General features: G+C 43.6%; 1 protein-coding gene across 1 annotated transcript; it reads left to right on the forward strand.

The window, feature by feature from the left end:
• Window positions 1-25,702, forward strand: IKZF3 (IKAROS family zinc finger 3 (Aiolos)). The gene is made up of 7 exons (XM_010080593.1): window positions 1-40; window positions 1,319-1,429; window positions 12,712-12,972; window positions 13,651-13,818; window positions 15,510-15,626; window positions 20,010-20,126; window positions 24,999-25,702. The coding sequence occupies exons 1-7, from the start codon at window positions 1-3 to the stop codon at window positions 25,700-25,702; spliced, it is 1,518 nt and encodes a 505-aa protein (XP_010078895.1).
• The last annotated feature ends 303 nt before the right edge of the window (window positions 25,703-26,005 follow it).

Raw genomic sequence — 26,005 nt, forward strand, 5'->3', positions numbered from 1 at the left:
ATGGACCTAAGTCATCCTCAGGAACAGCCCGTGGCTGCAGGTACTGTGCTGTTCAAGTTATATTCTTTCACCCTCTCTTCAAAATTTTAAATTTGAATGGAGAAAAATACATGAATTGCAGCTTGTTTAGGTTCCCAGGACACTAAATAGCACAGTCACAAATGAAAGATGGGTGTTAAAGGCAAAAAGTAAATTCTAGAACTGAAATAAAACCTGGAAGTTCAATGTAATGTTGGAAAATGATACTAAAGGGAAAAAAAAGGCTGTTTAGTAGAAGAGGAAATGTTTTCACAAGAAAGCTGGAAGTTTTGATTAGGGAAGCAAGAATAATACGATTCTTTTGATTGACTGTATTTCTGAAAATACAAAACCAAACCTCTTGTGTGAGTTGGACAAGTGTTTTACTTGTTAATAAAAAAATAAAACTTTTTTTCAGATCCAATGTAATATTTAGCTTGAGAAGGATTGGGATTTTTACTATCCAGCTGCTAATAAGTTAAACAATTTTAACAGCAATTTCACAATGCTGTGAGCTTTAAAAATTCACAGGATTGTTGAAAGAAAACAGCATCAGTTTTTTAAACAAAATACTGATCTGAAATTTACAGAAATATACAGAATACTGAGTTGGTCTGTATTATGGTTTTCATGAAAGACCATATGTTTGAAAAACTTCACCCAAAGGAATTTTACTGTAGTTAAAAATTTGGCTTTATTTCAGAGAAGAGAGGCTTGGATTTCTGGGACATACTGCTGCCATGGTGACCAGCAGAAAACTTTATCAGAAAGTTGGTGATATTTAAAAAGACATACGTGAAATCAGCAGAGAAGCACAAGTGGGTTCAAAGAGGCTTCCGATTAAATGTGCTTGAGCAGTTTCCTGGCCTAAGGCCAGAATGATTAATATTTTGCCCAAATGAACAGCGTAGGGTTGTAATTCCTTTTCCACGCTCTGAAGAGCTTGCTCACCTGCCAGCAGCAGGCATCAGAATACATATGATAGATGGAGTTACATATACCGGATATATCGAGTTACATATATGGGATTTTATTCCTGTTTTGCTGTCATTTAGAACAACTTCCGGAATAATTAAATTGGAGCAAAACTTAAAGGTGTGCACTCTGTGGGAGAGCTTGTGTCTGACTTTGGGAAGCAAATCCATTCAGCTGGACTGCAACTAGTGCATCCATCGGAAGAACATGGTGGGCATTGCGGACAGTATGGGGAGTTTGCAGATACTTTGAGGTAATCACCTGGAACTATTCTTGGAGCATAAATAGTTAATTATCGGTTTTGTTGGGGTTGTTTTTTTTTCAGAAGGACGGGAGGTTTTGACAGACTGTAATCTGAACAAATCCCAGGAAATGGAAAGTATAGATAATGTGGAAGATATGAAGGAACACAATCAGTCTAATGAAGAAGCAGGAGGTAAAGTGCAGATTGAATTCTGACACATAATAGTTATATTTTGTCCTTTTATTCATCTGATACAAGAGTGATTAGAAAGTTTATTCAGGATCATGGCTCTGGTTTTCCTGCCTGCCTGTAAAAGGAATAACAACACAATTAGTTTCGAGCATTTCAGCGTGCTCTAGAGGAGGAGCAACTGATTGCTGTCAGGGAACCTCTCGTGCATTTTATAAACGTCACTTTCACAGGATCCATGAAATATGGAGAGCAAGATAAAAAACATGTGCGTATGGTGAGCTCTTCTAGTTTGTGTTGTAGCATACGAATTCCTAAAAGTAGTTTGCGTATGAAAAATGTGTGTTCGGACTGCACTTCTCATTGATGTTATTAAGTTACTCTGAGATCTGAAAAATAACTTGGCAATTTTTTTTTTTTGAAAGAAAGGACAGGTTATGTCAAATTCGTAGGACAGCTCAGCCCTGTTGAATTTAAAGCTGTAGCAGTAATCCTCCACTCACTGTGGGTGAACAGAAGGTTGGTCAGTTTACAGTGTTCATTGTTTAATTTAAACAGTAAACCCTTCCTATACAACTCTGAAAGAAGACACAGGTACGAATAAAATATTAAACCAATATGCACTGTTTTTAATTTAAGAGGTCCTATATAAATGCATATTTCTGTGTATATTTAGGCCCTCTTAATAGATAAAAGAAGCAGCTCCTGGACTTGGCAATCTTACAGGCCCTCGGAGTTCAGGGTTTGTGGATGTGTATATGACCCAGATGTAGAGCAAGAGACTTTGAGTTTCTTCCTTAATCTAGAAGCTCATAAACTGAAATCACAGCACTAATAAACATTCCTGCCAGCGAGCTGAGCGTGTTCATTTATGCCAGTTCTCAACCACAAACAGTGAAAAATGCTGCCTGGTAGAGGATGTGGTATACATCTGCTGGGGAAAAGACAGACATTGTTTTACCAGTTTCACGTTGCCTTTCAAGTACTGCATGTCCATGGCAGCACAGCAGTGTCAAGACAAATGGTGTCTGTGGCTTTGGGTAGTACTTTTGAGGTAGTGTCGACTTATCACATGAATCAAGTCAATCACTAGAGACTTGTCTCTGTTTTGGTTGCCCAGGTAGCCTTGGTTGTTCCCTGTAACATAAATGTGATGTTGTTTTGGACTAAAACGAAATGTTCAGATGTTAAACTTTTCTGTTATTAAACCTGTACCTATTTATTAACAAAGTGCAAAACAACACGACGCACTCCCTTGGGTGCTGCGCTAGCACAGGAGTCCATGAGGAGGGTGACATTCATCTCGCTTACGTATCTGCAGCACCCTTGTCTAGAACGGTACTGGTGTCTGGTCTTTCTGGACAGTCGATGGGGGGAGCACGCAGGTTTTCTGACCAATGAAAGGATGAAATTCCTCATGTCCCCAGAGTAGCTGCTGCCTAGCAGGGCTCCATTTAGTCGGTGGGGAGTAGCTTATTATAGATGTCCATGGCGTAGAACCTACCTTGGGCAGGTGACTTCTGCTCTGCTTACCCTAAAAAAAGAGAAGTTTAATGTTTTTATCTGCAGAATGTGGAAGGCTTGGGCCTTTTCTGCATCCAAGGCATCTGATCTCTCTCTCTCAGATCCCACAGCACATAAAATATTCACAGACTGACTCCAGCTGTTTGTCCATCCCCTGTGCCGTTTCCACTCGCACTGGTGGAATTTGAATTTCTTCCTAAAGTCCAGCGCCAGTTTGGTTGCTGTTGGATCCTACAGTTCACAAGTAACCTTAGCTTTCATGTCCTGCTTACTGTATGAGAGTAGCAGTGACGTTAGTCACCGAGCCGTCCTTGTGGGTCAGTAACTGCCTGTCTGCTAGGTAAGAGAAACCACACTGACAGTGCTGCCCTGGTGGGAGTATTATCTTTCAGGGATCACTAACCCTGGTAAAAATTAATATATGGTATTCTCTAGAATTGCGGAGTAGAAATATCATCAGTATCGGTGATGGCTCTTGGGAAATGGATTATGTCCTGCCTCCACCTGAAAAGTCTATTTTATAAAAACAAAGCTCTGTTTGGCACTCTTCCAGAGTGATCACTAATACCCTCATTACATACCAGATTTAAAGAGAAATAATGAAAAATGTTTGTGGTTTTCTTAAATGTTAATCACGGTGTCCATGATCGATCCCTTTTGCGAGTGAGCAGTTCCACTTCAGTACCTTCACAGCTCATTGTTTCTGATAGCTCGCAACACAGAAAACTCTTTTTTTTTTTTTTTTTTTTTTTAATCCTGAAGCCCTGCCTGATCCATGCCCACGGGGTTTGTTCCATCTGCTGAAGGCCACCATGAGAACATGAGGCCACTGACTCATAGAGTGAGATCAGGCGTTTGATAGCCTGCTTTCCACTGCCTTAACATGTCTGTAACATGTTTTTCTTCGGTACAATTATGTCTGTTTTTTCCCTGTTTCGTCAAGCATTCATAGTAAGTAGTAATCTTCCAGTTTCTTGGACTATACATTGTCTGTGAATTGTGCATGATTAATGGGTGCCACTCCGAACACATTTATGTTAGCTCTGCAGAAGGTGGTACTGTGATCCTACAGAAACTTCATACGGGCGCTAAATAAACTAGTGTATAGGGCTGAAACGCCATCACAACTGGTGCTCTTTTGGTATAAGAAAATCCACTCTTTTAGCAAACTATTCCATATTTGTACTTCTCCGAGCACATGCAAACACACCGGCTGACGTGTTGTTCATTATATCTGTGTCATAACTGACGAAGGTGAGCTGCCATTCGATGAAAACAATTTGACCTGTCCCATTATACACCTTTCAAAAGGGCTTCAGCTGTGGTCATTGCTGAGTGGAGTGCAAACAATCAGGCAGGAGCCTATAGTAATATGTTAATTAAAAGCTTGATGGGAGAACAAGAAAAAGAAAAACCTTTTTTTTTTTTTTTTTCTTTTTTTGCCTCAAGGGGATGGAAGCTGCATGCTGTGGTGCACATGGTGTATGCTTGCCTGCAACCATAAAAAATACGCTGTTCCCATGGTGCTTCCTGTAGCTAGTCTGAAAAGAGACAAGCAATGAGACAGATAGGGAAGGAAGCACTTAGTGTCCCTTGATTCTTAATGTCCCCCCAACACTGTTACCTTTGGTGGCCAAAGCTGAAGTGTCCTTAATTCAAAAATTAAATAAAAAAGCCATGTTCTTTCCTAGGGGAGTCACAGTCGAGCACAAGTGTTTAATTGTGTCTTAATTCCCTCATCTGTTGAGGCAGACAACTTTTTGGGTGTTATGAATGTTAGCTAGCTTTCATGGTTGTGAAATAAAAAGAAATAGAAGCCGCATTTGTGGTTTATGGATGCTAATTGCTGCTGCATTTAGGTGTGTGAAAGGGAGCGGTTAAAAGGCTGGAGTGAGACAGGAGAGGATGACAAACCCTCGCTCAGGCGCGCACTGAGGTTCCAGTGGCGCTGCTAGCACGCGCACTTATCTGCTCGAAAAGGAAGTGCCGTTTTTTATCAGAATATTACATCTCCCAAGCCCAGATCGAGCCCTGCTGCTCATGGGACTCAGGGGTTATCTCACAACATCAGCAGCGTGGTGCTGCAGAAGTTCACTTGCCTGGGGATTTCGGTAATGTCAGAACTGGGCAAGGAGCCGGTGCTGCCTAACGTGGTGGGTCTCTGCCTCGGTGGCTGGGCCCGAGCTGAAAGTCGCAGCTGAGTGTTATCAACAAAAGATCCTCCTGACTTTTTGTTTTAGCTGCAGTACTGTACTACCGGACCCGCTCCGTGACATCAACACAGGTTGTGTCACCACAGCCTGTAAATGATTGACACCAGCTTGGACTCCGCTGCACCATGGGCAGGGAGAGCACCCGGGGCTGGGACAGAAACACAGATATTCCGATTGCCCTGACGTCATCAGGAGAGTGCAGCTATTTTTCATTCTACTTAACCCATTATAGGTATCAGAAAATAGAGTTTGCTTTTGAGATGACTGATAGCTTACAGTGATGGTCAGGATAAGACAAGGTCTGGAAGCAGAATGGATGCACAGCGTTATTCATTGATAATGGACTCCTTTCTGTAACTTTTTAAACTGCATTTTTCCTGTGTTATCTTGGTTTCATACAAAATAATTCCTCGAAATTAAAGGTGAGATAAATACTTACTCCTTTGGCATTGAAACAAAATCTAGTCCAGGGTAGATGAGTTGTGGTGTGTTCCCTCTCCACCCACCCCCCCCAAGGAAATAAGTGAAGATTAAGAAAATGGCCCTAGGAACTCAAATCACATGTCATTGTAGAAAATAATCCATTTTAAAAAATACGGGTTGGTGGAAAAGAAATCCCTTAATTAAGATGACTCACATTTTGCCTCCAAACCAGGCAGTTCATTTGGCACAAAATGGGTGAGTTTGAGGGACAAGGTTGTGGGGCTGGAAAGGTGTCGGGAAGCAGAAGTAAATCCACAAGAGTAAAAACTTTGCTAAAATGCAGCAAATAGTTCCGTGAGCATTGGAACTGGTGAAGCTCAGTTTCCAGTGGGGTTGTGTCTTGTTGCTGGCTGACTTTGAATTCTGCAAAGCTTGCATGGTGTGTGTGACACCAAGTTTACTGTGTTTCTGTGGAACAGTCTCTTGCTGCACCTCACCTGCCGAGCGTGCAGACATGCAGACACATCGGCTGTGTCTCCTGAGGCAGGAGCACCACCTCCAGGAGTGGTTCTGGGAGATGCAGGTCCTCCTGGGCCCTCTGTTGAAATGCCAGTTGTCAGGAGAGAGCAATTCCAAGAAGCCATCCCCTCTGCCAGGTGGGATCGGGTTTGGTGTGCGGGTCTGAAAGCGACCAAGGGAACGTGGAGTGCGTGCATTCACTTCTACTGAAGACCAGGCTAAGAGTAAAACCCAACTATTTGATGATAAAAACCTCTGGAGAGAATGTACCTGAAATCCAAAATTCAAGTTTTGCAATCTAGATTATTTACAACTGGAATTTTTTTTTTATAGTTGAATCAAATCAACACAGTTTTGTGAAGATAATTGTGTTCAAGGATTTTGACCAACATCTTACCCAAGCTCCTGTCTTCAGTTTATAGGTGTTAAAGTTCCATTGATGTTTATTACAGATTTCCCTCTTCTTCATATTATGTTATATTTTCTCTTCGTATTCTATTTTCCTAGTAAAAAATATGAGAATATGTTGCATTGTAAGAAAGACATTTGGGAGATGAATTAGCAAAGGCTACATGAAACTACACTTTCAACTTCTCGGGTTTGAAGTTCGTTTGAAAGCAGTTGACCAGAGGCAACCAAGCCTGAGTGGTCGTATTAGTAATAGGTCCCTTGATATAAATAATGAAGGTGATTATCTGAATTTAACATGTGGCCTTTCTCAGTCTGACTGTTAGGTCCAGATGTTCTCTGATTAACTGTCTAATTGAAGTCTGATTTAACGGTTGTGATTGTATCTGGCTTTCTGGACTTTAGGAATTGTAATTTTAGAAATGTTTTCTATGGGTGGTGCTAACTGTAACAGAAGGGGAGAACTCCTACAGCTTTATCTTTATGTGTGCCTTTTTTTTTTTTTTTTCCAAGAGGGAGACTTTAAAGATATGAAGATTTGAAAAGATGATGTTAACAGGTGTCATAAATGAAACAATTCATCTGGGACAGGCTTTGGGAAATCTGGGCTGCTGGCACTTTTTTAATTAAAAAAAAAAAAATCCCATGTTAGTTTTAGCCTAGAACTGACCATAGTTTTCTAGCCCCTAGTAATATTGGCTCAGGTAATAATGTTCTGCTTCCCCACATTCTGTTTGTGGTGTCAGTTACATGCAGTATTTTTCATTTCCCTCCCTACACCATGGCCTGGTGCTGCTGTGCCGTTGTCCTGGTTAACTCCAGCTCTGGCAGCACTCAGGTTTGAGTAACGTTTTTCCTTTATCATTATTTCTGTTAGTGTAACTTTAATGGATTTTGGAAACCTCTTGAATGAAAGTCCTAAAAAAACCCACTAGATTGTTATTAGGCAGAAGCTGGTAATCGGTGGGAAAGATCAGGTATGAAATTACAGATTTACACAGGAATGTACAGCTTGATAGGAAAAATCCTTGTATTTGAATAAGATGCTTTAAGAACCAGTTATGTAATTCAGGTTTCCTGGCTCATATGAGCTTGGAGATGATTTGTGTTGTTCGTTGGGGTTTTTTTTTTTTGGTAATTAATTGTACCATTGGATAAATTATACTGTGTTTTAATGATAGAAAGACGCTGGTATTAATGAACTAGAAAATACACATCTGAGTGCTTGGAAAATGATGCTTCCCCCCCCAATTCTCAGTGCTGCATTTCAATTTGATTTGTTTCTATTTTTATTTCAAGTCACAATAAAAACAAGGGAACCCATTACCATAGAGCATGCATTCCACAGAGGGGAGTTACGAAAGTTTCTCTCCTATTTTTAGAAGTGAAATTTCCACCAGGTGCGTAGTGCACTGCTTCATTTAGGAATTACCACTCAAGTATGCTTTGTACAGTATCTGAACAAAAGAGATGCTTCTTGTTTGTGCAGAAATGGATCCTGACCAACAGTACTAAGGAAATACTGCAGGGCACAAAGATAAAATAAAATCAAAGCAAATGCGTCTAAGTAATACTGTTTTAGTAAGCCAAGGAAGTGAAATCTGTGGATTTCCAGTGTGTGGTAGAAGTACGGAATGCAGTACTTGGGATTTCTAGTGCAGAAGAATCTTCTTTGACCTGTGGTGGCACGAAAAGGGCACCCGGGCAGCGGGGACGCCCGAGTGGCCAAGCCCAGCGGTGTACGTGCTGAACGAGGGAGGGAGGACGCGTTGATTGCCACTAAAGCCCATACTGCTCCTGGGTGATTGCTGCTTCCTTTGTTGGCAAACAATGATCTCCTACAGGCATCGCTGCTGTTGTAAAAAGGGAGCTTATCGCTGGAGTCAGCGGAAGAAACTAAGTCAGGTTGGGCCAAAAAGGCTCGAACTCCTTCCCTGGAATTGGTACCTGCAGTGGTGGAGAAGACAGATGTGGGGAAAAGGTGCCTTGTCTCTGACTGTGATGCCTCTATTAAAAAAAAAAAGTCTCATGTTGCTATTATGTCACTTCACATTTTATAATTCCCCGTTAGCGATAGTCTGCAAATTTTCAATATATACTTGTATGTCACATGTAAGTGTTTTCTTTTTGTTATTCAAGGAAAAAAACTTGGGTATAGCACTGATTTTTTTTTTTTTTTAATTATTTTTTTTTCCCTTCCTAGTTTACAAATTTGATGGGATGTACTGCAAACCTCTCTGTATTCGTTCAGGAATATGGGTGGTTTTTGACTCATGACATATCTACCCCCACAGTGTGTTAATCCCATTGCAGAGGTGTTTTTCATCAACATGCAGGATTCTGACTTTAATTTGGAAACTCCGCTGACTTTTTCAGTTTTGCCACGTATGTCTGTTCTGTTTCAAGCTGGTTCAGGCACAGGAATCTCGTGTTCTGGGAGGGGACCAACTGTAGTACACGTATGCTGGGTTTTGGTTTTATGCTGCTATTTCTGGGGACAATTTGTGGAGATAACGGTGATGAATCATCGGTTAATACCTGTCAAATCCAGGTAGTCACAAGAATCCTTCAATATATCAGCGTATAGACTCCCTTCTTGTTCTTCGGCATCTGAATCCTATTAACAGCTGTCAAAACCTGGTAAACTATTTATATGCTTTCACAATTTGTTTAATTGGATAGTTAGGAAATGGCATAGAAGAAAAGCTTTTCTTTTTTCTTTTTTTTTTTCTTTAGTCTGGCTGAACATCTGTAGCATTAGGGGCTCATTATCTCGGAATTGGCATAGCAAATCAGCAGCATCATTAAAATGCCACATTAAGATGATTAAGTTTCTTTGTTATCCAGTTGACTTTTTGCATGTGCTGAGGATTTCACGATTATGACCCCACTCCTTGTAAAACACTTGAGCAACATCACCCTTTTGTGCCGTTGTCTTTAATAGCTTCTGGTTTTTATTCTTTGTGCTTTTCATAACGCTACTGGCAAACTTTGCTTAACAGCAGTGCAAAACTTACGTTCTTCTCTCTAGATTTGATGCCGAGGTCTTAGATTAAATATAGGAATTGGAGGGTTTTCCCTCTGAGACTTCCTTCTAGAGAGAATAGCTAAGATCATACTCTAGCTCGTCCCAATTGTTTGCTGCTATTGACTTCTTTTCTTCATTCATGCGTTTAGAGAACATACACAAGCACGTTCATGTGGTGACTCAGTCTGAAGTTGCTACCACAGCTTTATTTTGGAATTTTTCCAGAACCCATTGTTTTTACAGTGTTTCAGGTGAAACAATAATATTACTCTGGAGTATGTCTTTCATCTTGTAATCATCTCCCCAGGAAATGAAACCATGTGCATCAGCCTTAACGCATCACACAGGTACTTTGTTGTGTAAAATCTACACCGTTTTTTTCAGCAGCGTGTATTACCTTCATGAGCTGCCTCGAGAAAATAGTTACCTGGCTTGGACACCATGAATGGTTTTTTCCTCTTACAACCTCTCTACTTTCCTAGGCGTAGAAGAGATATGATAGTATTTCTTTCTTCAACTGGGGGAACTTTGTTTGTGTCGTTAGGGATAATTGTGTTTTTCCTCAGTTAAATTTCCTTTTTCTACTTGAAGTTACAGCCGCCTTCCCCTTGGTTTAGGTGGACCAGCCTGGAAACTCCCTCATCTCATTAAACACTGTTGTTTTTAAGTGACAGATACAAACCTTCCCACACAGCTGCCCATCTCCTGATCTCCCAGGATTCCCTCTGTGTGCCAGAACACAGAGCAAAAGTCGGGGCTGAAAAAGGAACTGGGTTGCTTCAGACCTCTGCAGCCACTTGGTTAACTTCAGGCTGAACTGCACTGAGCTGTCTTTTCCTCAATCTGCTTTGTACTTTCTTCTGTGTTGCTGTCAGGAAGGTAGAGTAGACTCTAAAGAATAACAGGTGTGTCTGAGCAGAAACATCCCAACCCTTCTAACATTTATTTGGTTAAAAAAAACCCCTTCTCCTTAGTGGCTTCTACTGTCTGTTGTTCTCAGTCATCAGAAGGTGAACTTTTCTGTTGAGGCTCTTCAAATGCCTGCGTGCAAACTGAAAAGCAGTCGAGCTTTGGTGGGATAGCGCTGACAGCTGGAGGCGGTGGAAAAGCCTTGATCAGAACTCAGGTGCATCCTTCTCTGGTGCTGTAAGAAAACACAAGCATTGCAAGCAGTCAGCGTGTGCTGTGGAAAATGCAGAGGTAATGATTTTCCACAGTGGAACCATAGGATGGTTTGCCCAGTTTGTGCCAGTCAGCAAGTGCCTGCCATGGGGAGCTCAAGCCAGCGTTCACGCTGTGCTGCAGGAACACCGGCAGAACTTGGTAAAAGAGTGAAAAGCTGTGAGCCATGAGCCTGTGGTGAGAAACAGTAGAAAACGGTAGAGAAGCCTTCTCAGTTGGAGGCTGCTGCTAAGCAATTGCATTCGATGCAGAGGAAAGGTGAGACGTTGAGTAGAAAGTGGGAATTGAAATTGTTTCTGAAAGTACCAACTAGGTGCAGCTGCAATGTGTGCTTCCTTTTACCGTGCTGTGCAGGATGTAGCAAATTATTTTGGAACGGTCTCCTTTTGAGAGGGGGAAAAAACCCAACCAACCAAACCCCTTTTTTTTTTTTTTTTTTGGAAGAGAGACTCTGCTGAAAGCTGCTTTCAGCAACTGGCAATAATTTTTCCTTAGAGGGATGGAAACGGATGCTAATTTTGAAGGAGTCTTGATAGCAGGATCACCCTCGCACCCCCAGACGTGAGGTTGGCAGCAGAAGGTACCCACAGGGGAAACTCTGGTTCAGGGGCAGTAGGAATCCCCGGGACGTGCAGCAGAGCCAGCGCTGAAGAAGGTGCAGAGAAGAGTGGCCCATTTGTAGGTGAATCTAGATCCCCCCGTGACCCTCCGAGCAAACACCCGAACCCGCCTGAGCTCTTCTGGGACCAGGGCAGTCAGTTCCCATCCCAAACTCTAAAAACTGTCTGGAACAGGGGGCTCAAACCACACACTACGGGGGGAAAAGCCATCCTTCTGAGGGTGTCGTCATCTCGGGAGAACACCAGGAGGGACCTCGGAGTTGACTGCAGATTCTTACAGACGATGAAGAAGTTATCACCCACCTCTTTCTTCTGCCTCACTTCAACCCAAAGAAAGATAGATTGTCTGGGCTTAGTGCAAACGTTTAGGATAGAGGAGAGATTTTTATCACCAAAATATAGTTGAAGATTTTGATTTCATGAACGTATTGGTTGCCAGATCTTTATTTTTCAGTGCTGCTTTTATGTTGCCACCTCATTTTTGCTGTCACCCATTGTTTGTTCTCGGCATTGATGTGGTTTATTACTCAGAACCAGAGCTAATACATATTCAGCAGTCCACGTTCTGTACTTTGGAGAAAGGACAAGTGATTAAGTGCCATATTTAACTGTCTAACCCTCAGTTCGAGAGAGGAGCAGGTGGCCATGAGAACAATACTTTCAGACAGGAAACTGTGTATTTTATCTCTTGGTGTTTTCCTTCGCTTGGTAGCTTGAGGCACAACTCAAGTTTCAGCCGTAGCCCAGCTTGTGTTGAGATGGAAAAGTCAGCTCCAAGCAGAAACAAGCTGTCCTGTCAGTTAGCGAGGATTTTAGGGCAAATGCTGGTAATGCTGGAGTTCGTAGTGGAAAGGAAATTCAGCAACATAAATTGGGGATCATCTGCTGTTTATATGCTGTGACCAATTTGCTTGTATTGTTACATGGGAGAATTATTGTTAGTTGTTGGCTTCTTGTTACGTTCTCCTCTTGACATGAAATTGCATTCGTTTAAGGCAACGTCTTTGGGTTTCTCTGGAGTTCTGTGAGGTGTGGGAATAAGTGTTTTCTTTTGAATCCCTGTAATTGCACGAGAAGTTTGTCCTGTATGATACTTCTATAATCTGCAGCAGGAAATTATCCATCAAAGGTAATTAACAGGCAGGTCAATATTTTTAAGGATTGTCCCACTGTGAACGTCATTAAGTGTACATGACCCATGGAGATTCATGTCTCAACTGCATTTCTTCATCTTTGGCTGTTTAAGTAAAACGTGTAGGAAGATTGATAATGTACGTTTATGTAATTTTTGGTGAGTTTTTTCCTAAGATACTGCATTGTGCCTAAGATGAGTGTTTTTTTCACTTTTGTGCTTTGTTTTACCTGCAGATGATGTGGTTAAAGTGAAAGGTGAATACAGTGAAAGAGAGGAGAGTGCTTTAAATTCAGAGCCTATGGAAAACCCAGAAGAATCTGAAATGCCCTACACTTACCCCCGAGAATATAACGAATATGAAAGCATTAAGCTGGAAAGACATTCTGGTTCATATGACAACGTCAGGCCAGCTAGTGGAAAAATGAATTGTGATATCTGTGGATTAGCCTGCATTAGCCTCAATGTTCTGATGGTTCATAAGCGTAGCCACACGGGTAAATATCCCTATGTTATTCTTGTAAGAGCTGAATACTGAAAGGATAATAATTTGTCATCTAGACCACTTTTTAAAAAAAAAGATACCAAAAATCGGGATTGCCTTGTTCTGTCCTTGACACCACGCGTGATTTCAAGCAAGTTACACACTTTTCTGTGCCTCGCTTTACCCACCTTTCTTCTTCTCAGGGTTGAATGTTAGTAAAAGCACGTTTGTGAGGCATTTTAAGAATTTTGGATGAAAGGCACTATGTAATTTAAATATTTCAGGCACAAAACACAAGTTGGGCTGGTTTTGTGCTGCCATTTCCAGTCTGTATATTTGTGCTATACTTCGGCAACAAACCAACGAGCCTCTTGGGTTTCAACCTGCAGTAAGATAAGGCTTCTTTTTTTTTTTTTCTAAAAATCGCTAGCTTGTTGGAATCAGCCTCCTCCAGAACACTTATTTCCATGGAAAAACCGCAGAGTATGTTCCATAGTCGTAGATGTGTTACAAGCTCTGACACCAGAGCTGCACGTAACTCCCACTGAAGCCAACGGAAGGGCTGTGTGTGTTTCTGTAGAAAGAAATTGATCCAGTTTCTCATTCTTTCCCCTTCCAAAAAGGAAAGGGGATGAGGATAGCATGATACCCACGTAACCATTAAATGTCCTTTTTTGTATGTCATTTTAAGGTGAACGGCCATTCCAGTGTAATCAGTGCGGAGCTTCCTTTACTCAGAAGGGTAACCTCCTCCGCCACATTAAACTACATACAGGGGAAAAACCTTTTAAATGTCATCTTTGCAGTTATGCCTGCCAGAGGAGGGATGCGCTAACAGGTCACTTAAGGACACATTCTGGTAAGTGACTTCAAAGACACTTCATGTGTTTTAGATGTGTGTCACTAGGACACTGGGCGTGGAAACGGAGTCAGTCAGCAAAGTGTGCTCAGCCGGTCTGGTTTGAGAGCTGACAAACAGCAGTGACCGCCCGCTCTGCCCGCTGTGCGGGACTCGGGGCTCGGCTCTGCTCTTGATGCAGAAAGAGGGCCCAGGGAAAGCCGCTGTCGCAGCTGTGTGCTGCGAGACATGGCCAGCCTCGAAACCTCCTCGCACAACACAACTCCGCAGTATTTCCGAATGAGTGGAGGCAGCTATGCCAGCAAGCTCTGAGCTGGAGCAGCGTGGGCAGACAGGGTTTGCTGGGGATTCCTTCAGTTCCCATCCCGAGCTGTTAGGATAGCTCTAGGAGCACAGTCCAGGACAGGCGGTGAACAGCTCGCTGTTGTGTAGTGCCTTTCATCTGAATGTCTTAACATGCTGAACAAACGCCAGGGGTTTTTCTCAAGGCTGGTGGGGTGTTCCATCCAGTTTACAGATGGGAGAAATGGAGGCACAGAGCTGAGGTGACTTGAATAACAAGCTGGTGCAAATTGATTAATCTGAGTTCCCCCAGTTCTGCAAGAGCCGGGTTGTGCTTGCTCTTTATGTCCTGTGTCACCCAGGGACCGAGGACGAAAACCTTTATTCTAAATGATAGATGTTATCTCTGCACTGCACTTTACAGAAAAAAATGTTCACCCTCACAAAGAATCAAAGTTAAAAATGAGATTGCCTGACACGGAAAAATGAGATTCTGATTTAATCAAGACCCAGCACAGTGGTGGTGACTGTCCCCCACCAGCACAATGCTAAAACCATCATGCTTCAAACACACCGTGTGGTTATTGTGACTGAAGTTTTTCAGAGCTGGTTTGTTAAACAGAATAAAGAAAATCTCTTCAAGTGCATCACATAAATCAGTGAACAGTTGCACTGGCAGTAGGGAGGGTGGTCTTTTCGCGCAGTGTACAGCGCGTGGCTGGTTAGATTGGCGCTGTGCAGGGATGATATTGTGCTGGGGTGTGCTCTAGGATGTCTGCTCACAAAACAGTAATGAGATAACTCAGGGAGTGCTCCCAGTCCTTGTGGTATGAGGCACTGGGAAAGGCTGTGTGTGGGTATCGTGGGTATCAAGCTGGTTTGCTTCAGCTTAAATGAATTGGGATCATAATTCGCTTTAGAGCAAGTGCCTTTGGAAATGAAATGAACCTCTCATATGGTTTTGGTTTGGTTTAGCTTCATCAGTTTCATGAAATCCTTGACAAATTCTGTGCAGATAGGACCCAGGTCAGGCAGTTAGGCCAGTTGCAGTCCCGGAGTAGCAGCGGGTACTGTTGCTTGTCCCTGGGGAAGTTACTCCCAGAAAAACTGGCAGCTGGAGCGGGGCTCCAGGAACCTGAGCGCCTGGGAACAGCGGCTGATTGTCAGTCCTCTTCTGGTGCTGAGCTTAGGGGCTGAAGAGGGCCCTGCAGGAACTCTACGTGTGCAGTGGGTTCCACCCTTACGTAACCCTGAGTTTGTGATGATCACGGTGCTCATAAACATAACAGCAATGTAAAGCATTTTCCATGAGCTGAGTGTGTGCTGTTAGTAACTGTGCACTTGAATGTCAGGGAGACCGTTTCGGTAGTCTCTGGTGGTTACTGTATACCATGCTCTTGTTTTTCTAGTGGAGAAGCCTTACAAGTGCGAGTTTTGTGGAAGGAGCTACAAGCAAAGGAGTTCGTTAGAGGAGCACAAGGAGCGGTGCCGTGCTTATCTGCAGAATGCTGGCGTGTGCGAGGCTGGTGAGTTTATCACGTTACAGCGGGTTTGGGTGGTTTTGGTACATTGCAGTGCTTAAAAAAGGGCATCTGGTGAGCTGTGAATTCACAGCCCTGAAGGTCACAGGCAGATCAGCTTAGGAGGCAGTGAGAGGAGAGGGACTTCTTCAAGTACAGGGCTGTCTTTGGAAAAGGCTGAAGGTAAAATGTAATTGATCACAGTTTTTCTTATTTTCCCTTTCACAGTCTCAGTGCTGCAGTTTTGATAACACTTTGGTGAAAAAGAACTGCCATAATCTTTGAGCCTGCTTCACCTGAATATTTCAAATCCTAAAATGAATTTGTGTGATCTAAGTCTCTCGGTGTGCCAGTAAGGCAGGAAAGAATTACTTTTCCCATTCAGAGTCAGGGAGTGGTTGTGACATCCCAAAAGATTACATGACTAATCCGAAGCAGAGCTGAGCCTTCAATTTCAGAATTCAGGTTCCCACTCTTGCTGTGCAGCCTTAAAACAACAAACAAACAATTACTTTAAGGACTTGAGCTTCCTAGTTTTGTGAATTCCAAATAGAATTGTCTTTTCAAGGAAAAGGTCAAACTGAGTTTTCAGAGAAGAAACTAAAATGTAAGAATATACTTAAAGAGATGACAATGTTTACCAAGGCTCTTTAATAATTAAGAAAAAATAAATTGTATTTAGTGACATGATTATCGAGCAGAGATTCTGCAGGCATCATCACAAGCCGGGCCTGAAAGCCAGTGTGCAGACGCATTGCTGTATGGTGATAACTGTGTGGGTACAAGAGTCCTTACGCTGTGCAGAGCGAGTAGGTTGGTGTGTCAGGCTTTATGACACATGCACACACAAAAACTGCCATAAATGACGAGTTAAAGAAGTTAGAGTTTTATAGTTTTTCATGGCCTCTATCTTCTTTTCAGCAAATGACATGTGTTTTTAGAGTATTAGCAAAAGTAAGCGGTTATCAGAACCTCAGCAAGTTTTGGTTTTCGTGAGAACCCGTGTATATTGTGAGCGTGGTTTTATGTTACAGCCTCTACTCCCATGATGGCAATCACTCCGAGATGTCCACCACGTGAAAATGGAAAACGTGATACCTACTGTAGATTTCTGCTTTTAAATGATTCTCGTGGCTTGTATTCATTTCAGAATAGCAACATTTCACTGATCCGGAATCTGCCAAGTAGTTCGCACTGCAGTGGTACAGTATGCCTTAAATTGGTCACGGAGGAAATGTAAATTTCCAGTACGCCATGATGTGGCTGCGCCCTATGCCTTTAAGACCTTCGCACTTTGAAAAATATTGCAGTGTTTTTAGTGGAGTAGTAAGTTGTATGAAAAACAGGAACCCCGGTCTTGCTGAGGTGTTTCCATTCCATTCTCTGGTATCAGCACGGTGGCAGGCGACAGAATCAGAGGGAGGGAAGGCTGTAAGGGCCCTCAGGAGGTCATTCAGTGCATTTGATTTGTTTTTTTACCTCCAAGTGTAGCATTTTGCACTTACGTTTAGTGAACATTGATTTTTGATTTCTGCCCATTTTCCTACTTAGCCACATCACTCTGAATTTTGGTCCTCTTGTCTGAAGTCCTGCAACCTTCTCAGATGAAGCCATCTTAAGCGCAAGTATGCTCTCTGTGCCACCATCCAATAATTAATTCAAATATTAAAACCCATCAGGACCACTTTTTAGCAGGAGGTTTGCGTGTTCCGAACGTAGCAGTGTGGAAGTATTTCTGAAAGCAAGGTTTTATGCAGCGATATTGTCGGAGCGTTGCTCGGTCCCTGATAACCATCTCTGGTGACACTGTTCTCAGTGCACAGTAACCCACCTCGCTGCTCCACTCTCCATTATTTACTGACCACAAAGAGATGCTACAGGAAGCAATGCCTCTAATTTGAGCTCTGCTTTGTACTTTAGGGTTTTGTTAGCGATGCCCGCATGTTCTAAAAATTCTGCTCACATTGATGGTGTGACAGAAACCACACCATGGAAACAATTCAGTGCAGGCTGCATGGTCGTGTGTTCGCGCTCTGGGCTGGAAGAAGAGTATCCGCTCTCTGTACAGCTACAGGATGACATGGTGGCAGGGTGACAGCCCTGTTTTAGAGGGGTGGCTGGTCACCCAGTGAGTGCAAGGAAACATAACTAGTGGTTCATAATGGATAAATTGCATTTGCACAAAATTTTTCTTCTGGAAGCATTTGATAAATGTAAGATCACAACTGAAATGGACACGCCACTGAGGCAGGCAGCAGGACTGGGAATCACTGCAGGGGCATCACAGGTGGTGATCAGGGAAGGCCATAATCAGTGATTTATTTGGTCTGCAGAGTTTCTTTCAGCATCCTTATAATTTTTGCTGTTTCCTGGCCATGTAGTTGAACCAGCAGAAGGTGTTTAGCTTGGAGGACACTTCAAGATCACAGGCTGGAATGGTTCTGCCTACCTCACTCTCCCTTTATACTTTCCACTTAATCTGATGTTTTGTCTCACTTTATGTAAACAGTTACGGAGTGTCTTGGTATTTCCTGCTGGAAGCAGGTGCATTCTAGCAGTTGATGAATATATTTATGTCAGTCTCTAAGCATATGAGAGTAATCTGGAATAGAAACCAGCCTAGAAAAGCAGAATGTGGTTACCTTTAGGGGGCTGTGCATGCCTGCCCGCCTGGCTCTGGTTATCTCCTATTTCCTGGGGTTCCAGCCTGAGGAGACGGGGCTGAGCCCTGTTATCCCAGCCATCCTGAGGCAGGTTCCCAGCCAGTGTTTGTGGCACCGAGCACTTATGAAGCACTTTAATGTTCAAAATGCTGAACAAACATTAACAAATGGTTCTGGCTGAGGTTTGGTGAGTCATGGTTTGTGCTGACTGAAACTCACATGCTATCAATAACAGCGGCGGTAAACAAGTGAGGAGTGACTGACTTGGAGATGTACAGGGAAATGCTGTACACTGAGCTTTGGGAGGATGGTACGGCGTTTTTACCACCTGCTGGACTTAGCAAACTCCAGTTTAAGTCCAACACCTAATAAATCTGCATTTATCGGGACTGCAGTGACACCAGAGTGCTTGTATCATCTTCCTGCAGCATTCCTCCTCCCTGATGCAGACCGTGCTTCACATATTCAGGTGTGTTAGTGCAACAGTACAATAACCCAGCAGCCAGGAGTGTTTCACGGTGAGATCTGACCTTCTGGATGCCCTTGGGACAGTAAATTACTCTCCTTGTCCTCATTTTCCTCTGCTTGGATACCAGCTCTCAGAGGCAGGGGCAGGCTCTGAAAACGTGTCTGGTTGTCACCAGGGTGGTCCTTAATGCTGAAACTCTTGGTGCTGCTTTTTAATGTGACAGTACCACGACCGATACTCGCTCTTCAGGCGAGAGCGAGGTTTCTGGGGGGAAGCCGCAGCAGTTACGTTCAGTATTAGTCTGGCGGTAGCGATATGAGGTGGCAGTCCTTCAGCTCGGCTGATCCAGCTCGAAGCCTCTGCAGCCTCCGGGAGGTGCGAGCAAGCAGCGATTTCCGTGAAATGCTGGGCGCTGGTTAGTGTGGCTGAGGGAGAACGCTGGGAAGTGGTGAGATCCTGACAACAGGCAGTGGCCCAGTCTCAAGGAAGTGATGGTAGGGCACAAGTACTTTTCCTAAAATGAGAAATTCTGAAGGTTGTAATGGGCTTTAAAACACCTAATGTTAGCACTTAACGTGTGTGCCAGAAAAAAAACATTCTTAATCAATTTTCACTGTAGCATTTAGGGGGGGGAAAAAAATAATGACACCTGAAAAAGAAGAGGTAGAAGTAAATATTGAAAGATTATGTTATTTTATATTAATAGAACATTGATAGATTTTATAGAAGTTTCTTAGTGATTAGTTAAGACATCTACGTATGACTGATATCTAAAAAGTGTAGCAAGAGCACTGAATTTCTTGTATTGCTGTTCTGAAGCACTGCGTCAGTCTGCAGGTGTCTCACAGTCTTACTCAGAATAAAAAAGAGAGGCTAACAGAGGTTATATCTCCATCTACACTTTGTAACCAACCCTTCCAGCCAGTGTTTTACACTTCCTCTTGCTAATGAAGAGACTGGGTTTGTACGGTTTGTGTGCTCCTTGCACGAGCTCAGGACTGCACGGTGAGCGTCTGTTCCTGTGCTTGGTTCCACTGACCGCAGCTGGTGCCCGAGATGCGAAGAACAAGAACGACAGAAAAAGCAAAACAAGTTTACATCAGATCTCCAAATTGTTTCCTCCCAGTTAGTGTGGCAAACTCCGGAGATTAAACCATTCATCTCTTCCTTTTTTTTTTGTCTTTTTTTTTTTTTTTTTCCCCTTTTCACCTACGTATTGGTTTTTTTTTCTTCTTCTCTTCACATTTTCCAAACTAGCAAGCGTGGAGGCAAGGCACATCAAGGCAGAGATGGGGAGTGAAAGAGCCCTTGTGCTGGACAGGCTAGCAAGCAACGTGGCAAAGCGAAAAAGCTCAATGCCTCAGAAATTTATTGGTAAGAACAAAAAACCTTTTCATCTGCAACAGTTGAATATGTGCAAGTTGGTAACTTATGGTACAATGCCTCTGCTTATTTTAAAGATCCTTCTCAAGTTTATTATCTTTGATTATTCTGATGTGTGTTTAGTGATTTGTTGTAGGGATTTGATGGATGAAAATAAAAATAATGTATTCTGTTAGATGCTTAAACTGGATGGGAGCTCCTCTTGTGCTTTGTGTAGGCAATTTATAAATATATTTTGTGAGCTTCCATGTGTTGTTTTCTGTATCTGTGCATTTGAAATGTTCTCTGCTCGGTCCTTTACAGGAAAAGAAGGAGAAGGCTTAATGCTGGTAAGAGCCAAGTGCTCTTTCCAGTCAGCAGGAGTTGATACTTGCAGGATGCGTGTGTGGAATAAGGCCTAAAGACAGCAAAGTGCTGGGTTTCTGGTAGTCTTGTGGTAATTTAAGCAACAAGATGTTTCCATAGCTTTTTCTTTGCATTTAATTTTGCCTGATCAGAGTTTTGCATGCTGGGGATCCTAAATACTCGCTCAGCAGGTTTGGTGTTTCGGGAATGCCTGATCCTCTCGGCTAGTCTCATCTCATTAATCTGCCTTCTGAGAAAATAAAGTGCAGCTCCTGTGTCCCGAGTAAAGACCTGCCTTAGTCAGCAGTTAGCTACAAGTAGTCCTACTAATGCTTTATGTCTTATATTCTGTGTGGCTGTATAGGGTACTGAGTGCTGATTTCTCTTGATATAAAATTTCCCCCCAGCGTGGGGCTGTGTGGTGGCGGGGTTCGCTCACACCCCTGCCTGGGGAGGGGGGAGGCGTGGGGCTGGGTGTGCAGGCAGGGACGCGCTGCTCTCAGCCAGACCCACCTGGCAGAGGGACCTGCTAGAACCCGGCTCGGGCATCAAACCTGGGTGAAGGTAGGCTGCTAAATCCAAACAGACGTAAAGACAGCTTCATTTCTGAAGGTAATGTAGCTCTTACTGGATTTGGCGGGTAGCGCTGGACTTTCATCTATGAAGACCGATAACTTTTATGTAGGCACTCTGGGGTGGCTTTGGAAAGGTCAGCTGTTGGTGCAGCGTGAAGTGACACCAGCTCACTCCATCGGAGTACCTCTGGGTGCTTAATATTGAAACTCGTGACTGTGATTTGGACCTTACATGTCACGCTGTGATTCAGACAGCAATACTAATGCAAATGGTTTTGAAAATCTTTACCTTCCTTTTCTTTAGCCCTGATCAGCTTCACCCTGTCTTGTTTTACAATTGCTGCCAGTTCAATCGTTGTGTATTTTACTAAGCACGTCTGCAGCAGGACGCAATCACTCCTGAAGTTCAGTACTAGTGTTTTTCTGATCCGTTCTACCAGCAACCTTGTCACCATATGGGATAGATCCTTTCTTGATTTGTGTCTGTGCTCAGCAACGTGCTCTGCAGACGGCATGAACTGATCCTGCGCCGTGCAGGGCTTTGTGGAGAAGCTGGAGGACCCCGGGTAGTTCACCCAAAGGTTCTAGAAAAACATGAAGTTTCAGAAATCCATTATTTTTTCCCTATGTGATTGGCATGTTCTTGTTAGGTAACGTGTGAAAAAAATCCTCGCTTGCTCCCTTTGATCCCTGGGAAGTATGTTTGCAAGAGCAAGTCCGACCTCGATTTGACTTTTGTGACTTTCTGAACTGTGCATGTAGGAGTGCGGATCTGCCAGGACAGCTTTGTGAGTTCTTGGGAAACGGCGCTCTCAGAGCGGGTGCTGATTTTTCATTTTGTCAGGAAGAAGGGCTAGAGATGTGTACTAACAAGGCATCTTTGTTTGGCTCATTTCTGTGAATGAAGTCTATTGATGAGGAAAAAAACCCTTTATTATTATTTGAGGGCTCTGCAGAGATTCGTACAAGCACCAGGAGTCCTGCCCGCTTTGTTTTTTCACATTTTCCTCTTCAGTAGCCACCTCATGTGCACAAGAGTAAGTCTCAAACAAGGACACAGATCAGCATAGCGTATACTTGACTCTTAACCTCTGCACCAGGCTGCCCTTCAAAGGCTTCTCCTGCAAAGGTTTTGTCCTCAGCTTTTCCTTTAGCGATGGGGGAACAAGGATTTGAATGAAGGCTTATGATTTTTGTTTCCTATTTTGCTGGGGTTTTCTATTTTGTATGTGTATGGGCCAAATCCACAAACCCTGGCTTTTTGAACTTCCTGATTTGTTTAATGAACAAATATTTTAAAAAATAACAACTGAAATAGCCCAGCAGAGCAGCTACCTGTGCTGGTGGCGCCTTGCTGCTGCATAAAGCACTTTTGGGGCTCTGTCTTCAGCTGGTGCAGGTCGCAGTACCCAGTGCAGTCGCTGCATTTTGGCCAGTTTACACCAGCTGAGAGTCTTGACGCACAAAATTCTATTTCTTAGTTTTTTAAAACAAGTTCTCCCTGAGACCAGGAGTAAAAATCTATTTCTCATAGTGGTAGAAGTGCTAGTGCGGTTCTGACCTGGCAGCACACGCCGCTGTCCCCCCGCGTGCACGGTCGGATGAGAAATCGCCCGCTTTGGTTAGCGCAGCGGCAGGAAGCAGGCTCGTTCCCCGTTTCCAGCGTCCACACTTCGTCAGGCTGCAAAAATCTACGTGCATCTGAGAGCAAGTGAAGCATCACCGAGCAGCACGTGGGGATGTGTCATACGCTACGGCTCATGTGTGAATTTTGAAGAGGAAAGCTTTTGCATCGCACTGAGACAAACAGGAAAAAAAAAAAAAAGGAGGAAAGATGTTCTGCTAACCAGTGGCTGCTTTGTAAATGAATGCTAGAGAACCTTGTAAATTTAATTTTTAGTGTTTTTCAGTAGCTTTGTGGCGTTTCCCATGGTGCAGATAGCAACTTAACTCTGAATAATCTGTTACAGTGTCCTGCCAGCTGCAAAGATAACCCGTCAGCTGCTTTCGGCACAGTCCATCTTCCTCGTCCCCTGCTCCCCGTACACTCCTTTCCCTTTTTCTAAATCATTGATACCAACTTCCTCCTGACTGCTGCCAGTTTTGGGTGAAATACTGGTCTGGCTTTTTATTTCTTTCCATACAAAGGTTTGCTGTATCTGCCTGAGGAGAAAAAAACCTGAATTTCAAGAGTGGCCCCCTCCATCCATTTGATTGCGATTCCATGCCATAGCTGTACAGTGAGCACTTCTGGTGGCACTGTTGTGTGCATTCAGCCTACCTAACCATGGGCATCGCACCGAGGCACCGAAATCAGACGCCTGCTTCCCTTGGGGTGTCTGCCGAGGCAGTGGGGAAGGAGAGAGAGAAGCCATTCTGTATGCAATACCTTTTCCTCCCAAAGTGTCTCAGAAATGTCACAGTCTGGTGGAATAACAGAATCCTGCGAGAGCCTCCGTGATCCTATGTTGTGGTTTTGTTTTTTTTTTGTCTTACCTTTGGCCTGACCCAAAGTTTATAGCATTTGCTTTTCATGCCTTTTTTTTTTTTTCTTTTTTTAATTTCAAATTTGTTCACATCTTTCACTTGCCTGGAGCTGGCTTTATGAGTCATACGAGTGTGCTATATATTCTGTTTCCTTCCGTGTAAAGTTGGATAGCAAGTTTTGTTGAGGGCTGGAAGCAGTTACACGCTGTGGTTCACTAACCTTTGGAGTGTTTTATAAGAGAAACGTGAGCTCCTGGTTTTCTGCCTCTGCAGTGAAACCTAATGAGTTTCATACACATTGAGTCATGGTGTTGACAGGTGACTGATAAACATCTGCACTGCTCCGGTTACCGTCACTGGGAGATGAGTGCATCTGATGTTTGCAAGTCACTTGCACATGAAACATTTGGTCTGGTCCATTTTTTTTTTTAAGCCTATGAACGATTTTAGGTTTTGTGTAACCGCAGAATTCAGTTACTTATTTCTAGACATTCACCAAAAAAGTGCCTTTAATCCTTTTGGGGTGCGCTTTTATCTCCTCCCTGCACCTGGCACAGTGAAAACGAGTTGCCGTGCTGCCCAGCCCGCCTCCCTTGCCCGAGTCCTTGCTGGAAGAGGCGTGAGCAGAATTTGAGGTAAACGCTCACTTAGCTCTCCTCCTGCTGTGTCTAATCGAGAGCTTTCAAAGCCCTCGCACGTCCCGAGAGGACTGCGTTCTGCTCCTCCTTCCCTACCCTCAGAGCCAGTGACCCTGGAGGTGGTGCTCTGTCTGTGTACACATAGCTGCTGCCTTCCATTATCTGAAACCCGTGTTCTGTTCAAAGAAACCAGGCTTGGTGCAGAGGAAGCTGCAATTGCCAGAAGACAGTGGGGAAAATTGACTCAGTGTCCAAGGACATATGAAACATGATTCCATCAGAGGGGTAAAAGTCATGAAAAATGCATTAAATCTCAGCTGGCGCTGGTCTTTGCGTTTTCTGTCAGAGAGGGGGTACGCTCCTCAGGGGAAAAAGTCAAGAGTGAAAGGTTGCAGTCCTGAGACCGAAATTGGAAGATTTTGGTTCATTATCCATTAGCTCTTTTACAAGTATTTGCATTAAGGATTATTTACCTTTTTCTATAAGAAAGGTGAGAGAAGTTAGAAGCTTTGATAATATTCTCCCCTTAAATCCCAGAATAATTTTAAAAATATAACGATGATTTGTCCTGTAAGTACCTTCAGCACCTCCTCCATTAGATTTTTTTTTTTTTGCTTTCAATCCTAACCTTTAAAAATCTATCAAAACCCAAAAAATCCTCCACCTAAAAGCTCCTTGTGTGTATGAACAGCCTCTTCAGCAGAGAACATTTCGTGCCTCTCTACTTTCCAGAGACGACTGCTGTTTAGAGAAGGCATCCCAGAGTTTAAACCCTTCGTTACGCAGACAGGTGATTCAATACCTCTCCTCTCTTGCAGGTGAGAAACGACACAGTTTTGATGTCAATTATAACTCAAGCTTCATGTACGAAAAGGAAAGTGACGTGATGCAAGGACGCATGATGGACCAGGCCATAAACAACGCCATCACCTACCTTGGGGCTGAAGCCCTGCGCCCCCTTGTGCAGACGCCCCCAGCTCCCACCTCCGAGATGGTCCCCGTCATCAGCAGCCTGTACCCCATACCGCTGACCCGCACCGACGTGCCCAACGGCACCTCGCAGGACGTGGAGAAGAGCCATGCCCACCTCCGGGACAAGAGCCTGTCCTCGGACCGAGGCCTTTCCCCCAACAACAGCGGCCAAGACTCCACAGACACTGACAGCAACCACGAGGAGCGGCAGAATCCCGCCTTCCCCCAGAGCCAGGGGATCCCCGCTCAGGCCCGCAACGGCCTCCCGTCCCTGAAGGATTTCCCGAGGCCGTACGACATCATCAAGCCACCGGCCATATGCCCGCGCGATGTGTTTAAGGTCATCAACAAGGAAGGGGAAGCCATCGGGGTCTACCGCTGCGACCATTGCCGCGTCCTCTTCTTGGATTACGTGATGTTCACCATCCACATGGGCTGCCACGGGTTCCGCGATCCCTTCGAGTGCAACGTCTGCGGGTACAGGAGCCACGACCGATACGAGTTTTCCTCCCACATAGCGCGGGGAGAGCACAGAGTGGTGCTCAAATGAAAGGACTGGTTTTGCGAGGCCAAGGGCTTTGGGTTAGGTTGGAGGGGGAGGCTTGTGTGTTTGTTTTTTAATTAGTACAAAGAAATTTCGAGAGTATTTTTCTATGCCAGTTTTTAAGTGAGTGTCCTAGGGACGGTGACACCTTTTTACATTTTTCTTTACAAATAATTCAGTGTTCTGTAGCATCTGTGCCTGGCTGCTGCGGTGAGTGGTACTGTGTAAAATACCAGGAGCAGAGACTGATTTTTCTATGGACTTTATTTTTGTGAAAACTAAGAGCCATTTCAGATGTTTTTATTTTTT

The sequence above is a fragment of the Pterocles gutturalis genome, unplaced genomic scaffold (assembly GCF_000699245.1).
Source record: "Pterocles gutturalis isolate BGI_N339 unplaced genomic scaffold, ASM69924v1 scaffold25194, whole genome shotgun sequence".
NCBI lineage: Eukaryota > Metazoa > Chordata > Aves > Pterocliformes > Pteroclidae > Pterocles > Pterocles gutturalis.

What these genes read in the sequence shown, in the direction of transcription:
- IKZF3 (XM_010080593.1), top strand. Translation starts at nt 1, where the DNA reads ATGGACCTAAGTCATCCTCAGGAACAGCCCGTGGCTGCAG. An exon ending in GGAACAGCCCGTGGCTGCAG is followed by an intron (nt 41 to 1,318) that starts GTACTGTGCTGT and finishes TTTTTTTTTCAG; the next exon opens with AAGGACGGGAGGTTTTGACA. An exon ending in TCATAAGCGTAGCCACACGG is followed by an intron (nt 12,973 to 13,650) that starts GTAAATATCCCT and finishes TGTCATTTTAAG; the next exon opens with GTGAACGGCCATTCCAGTGT.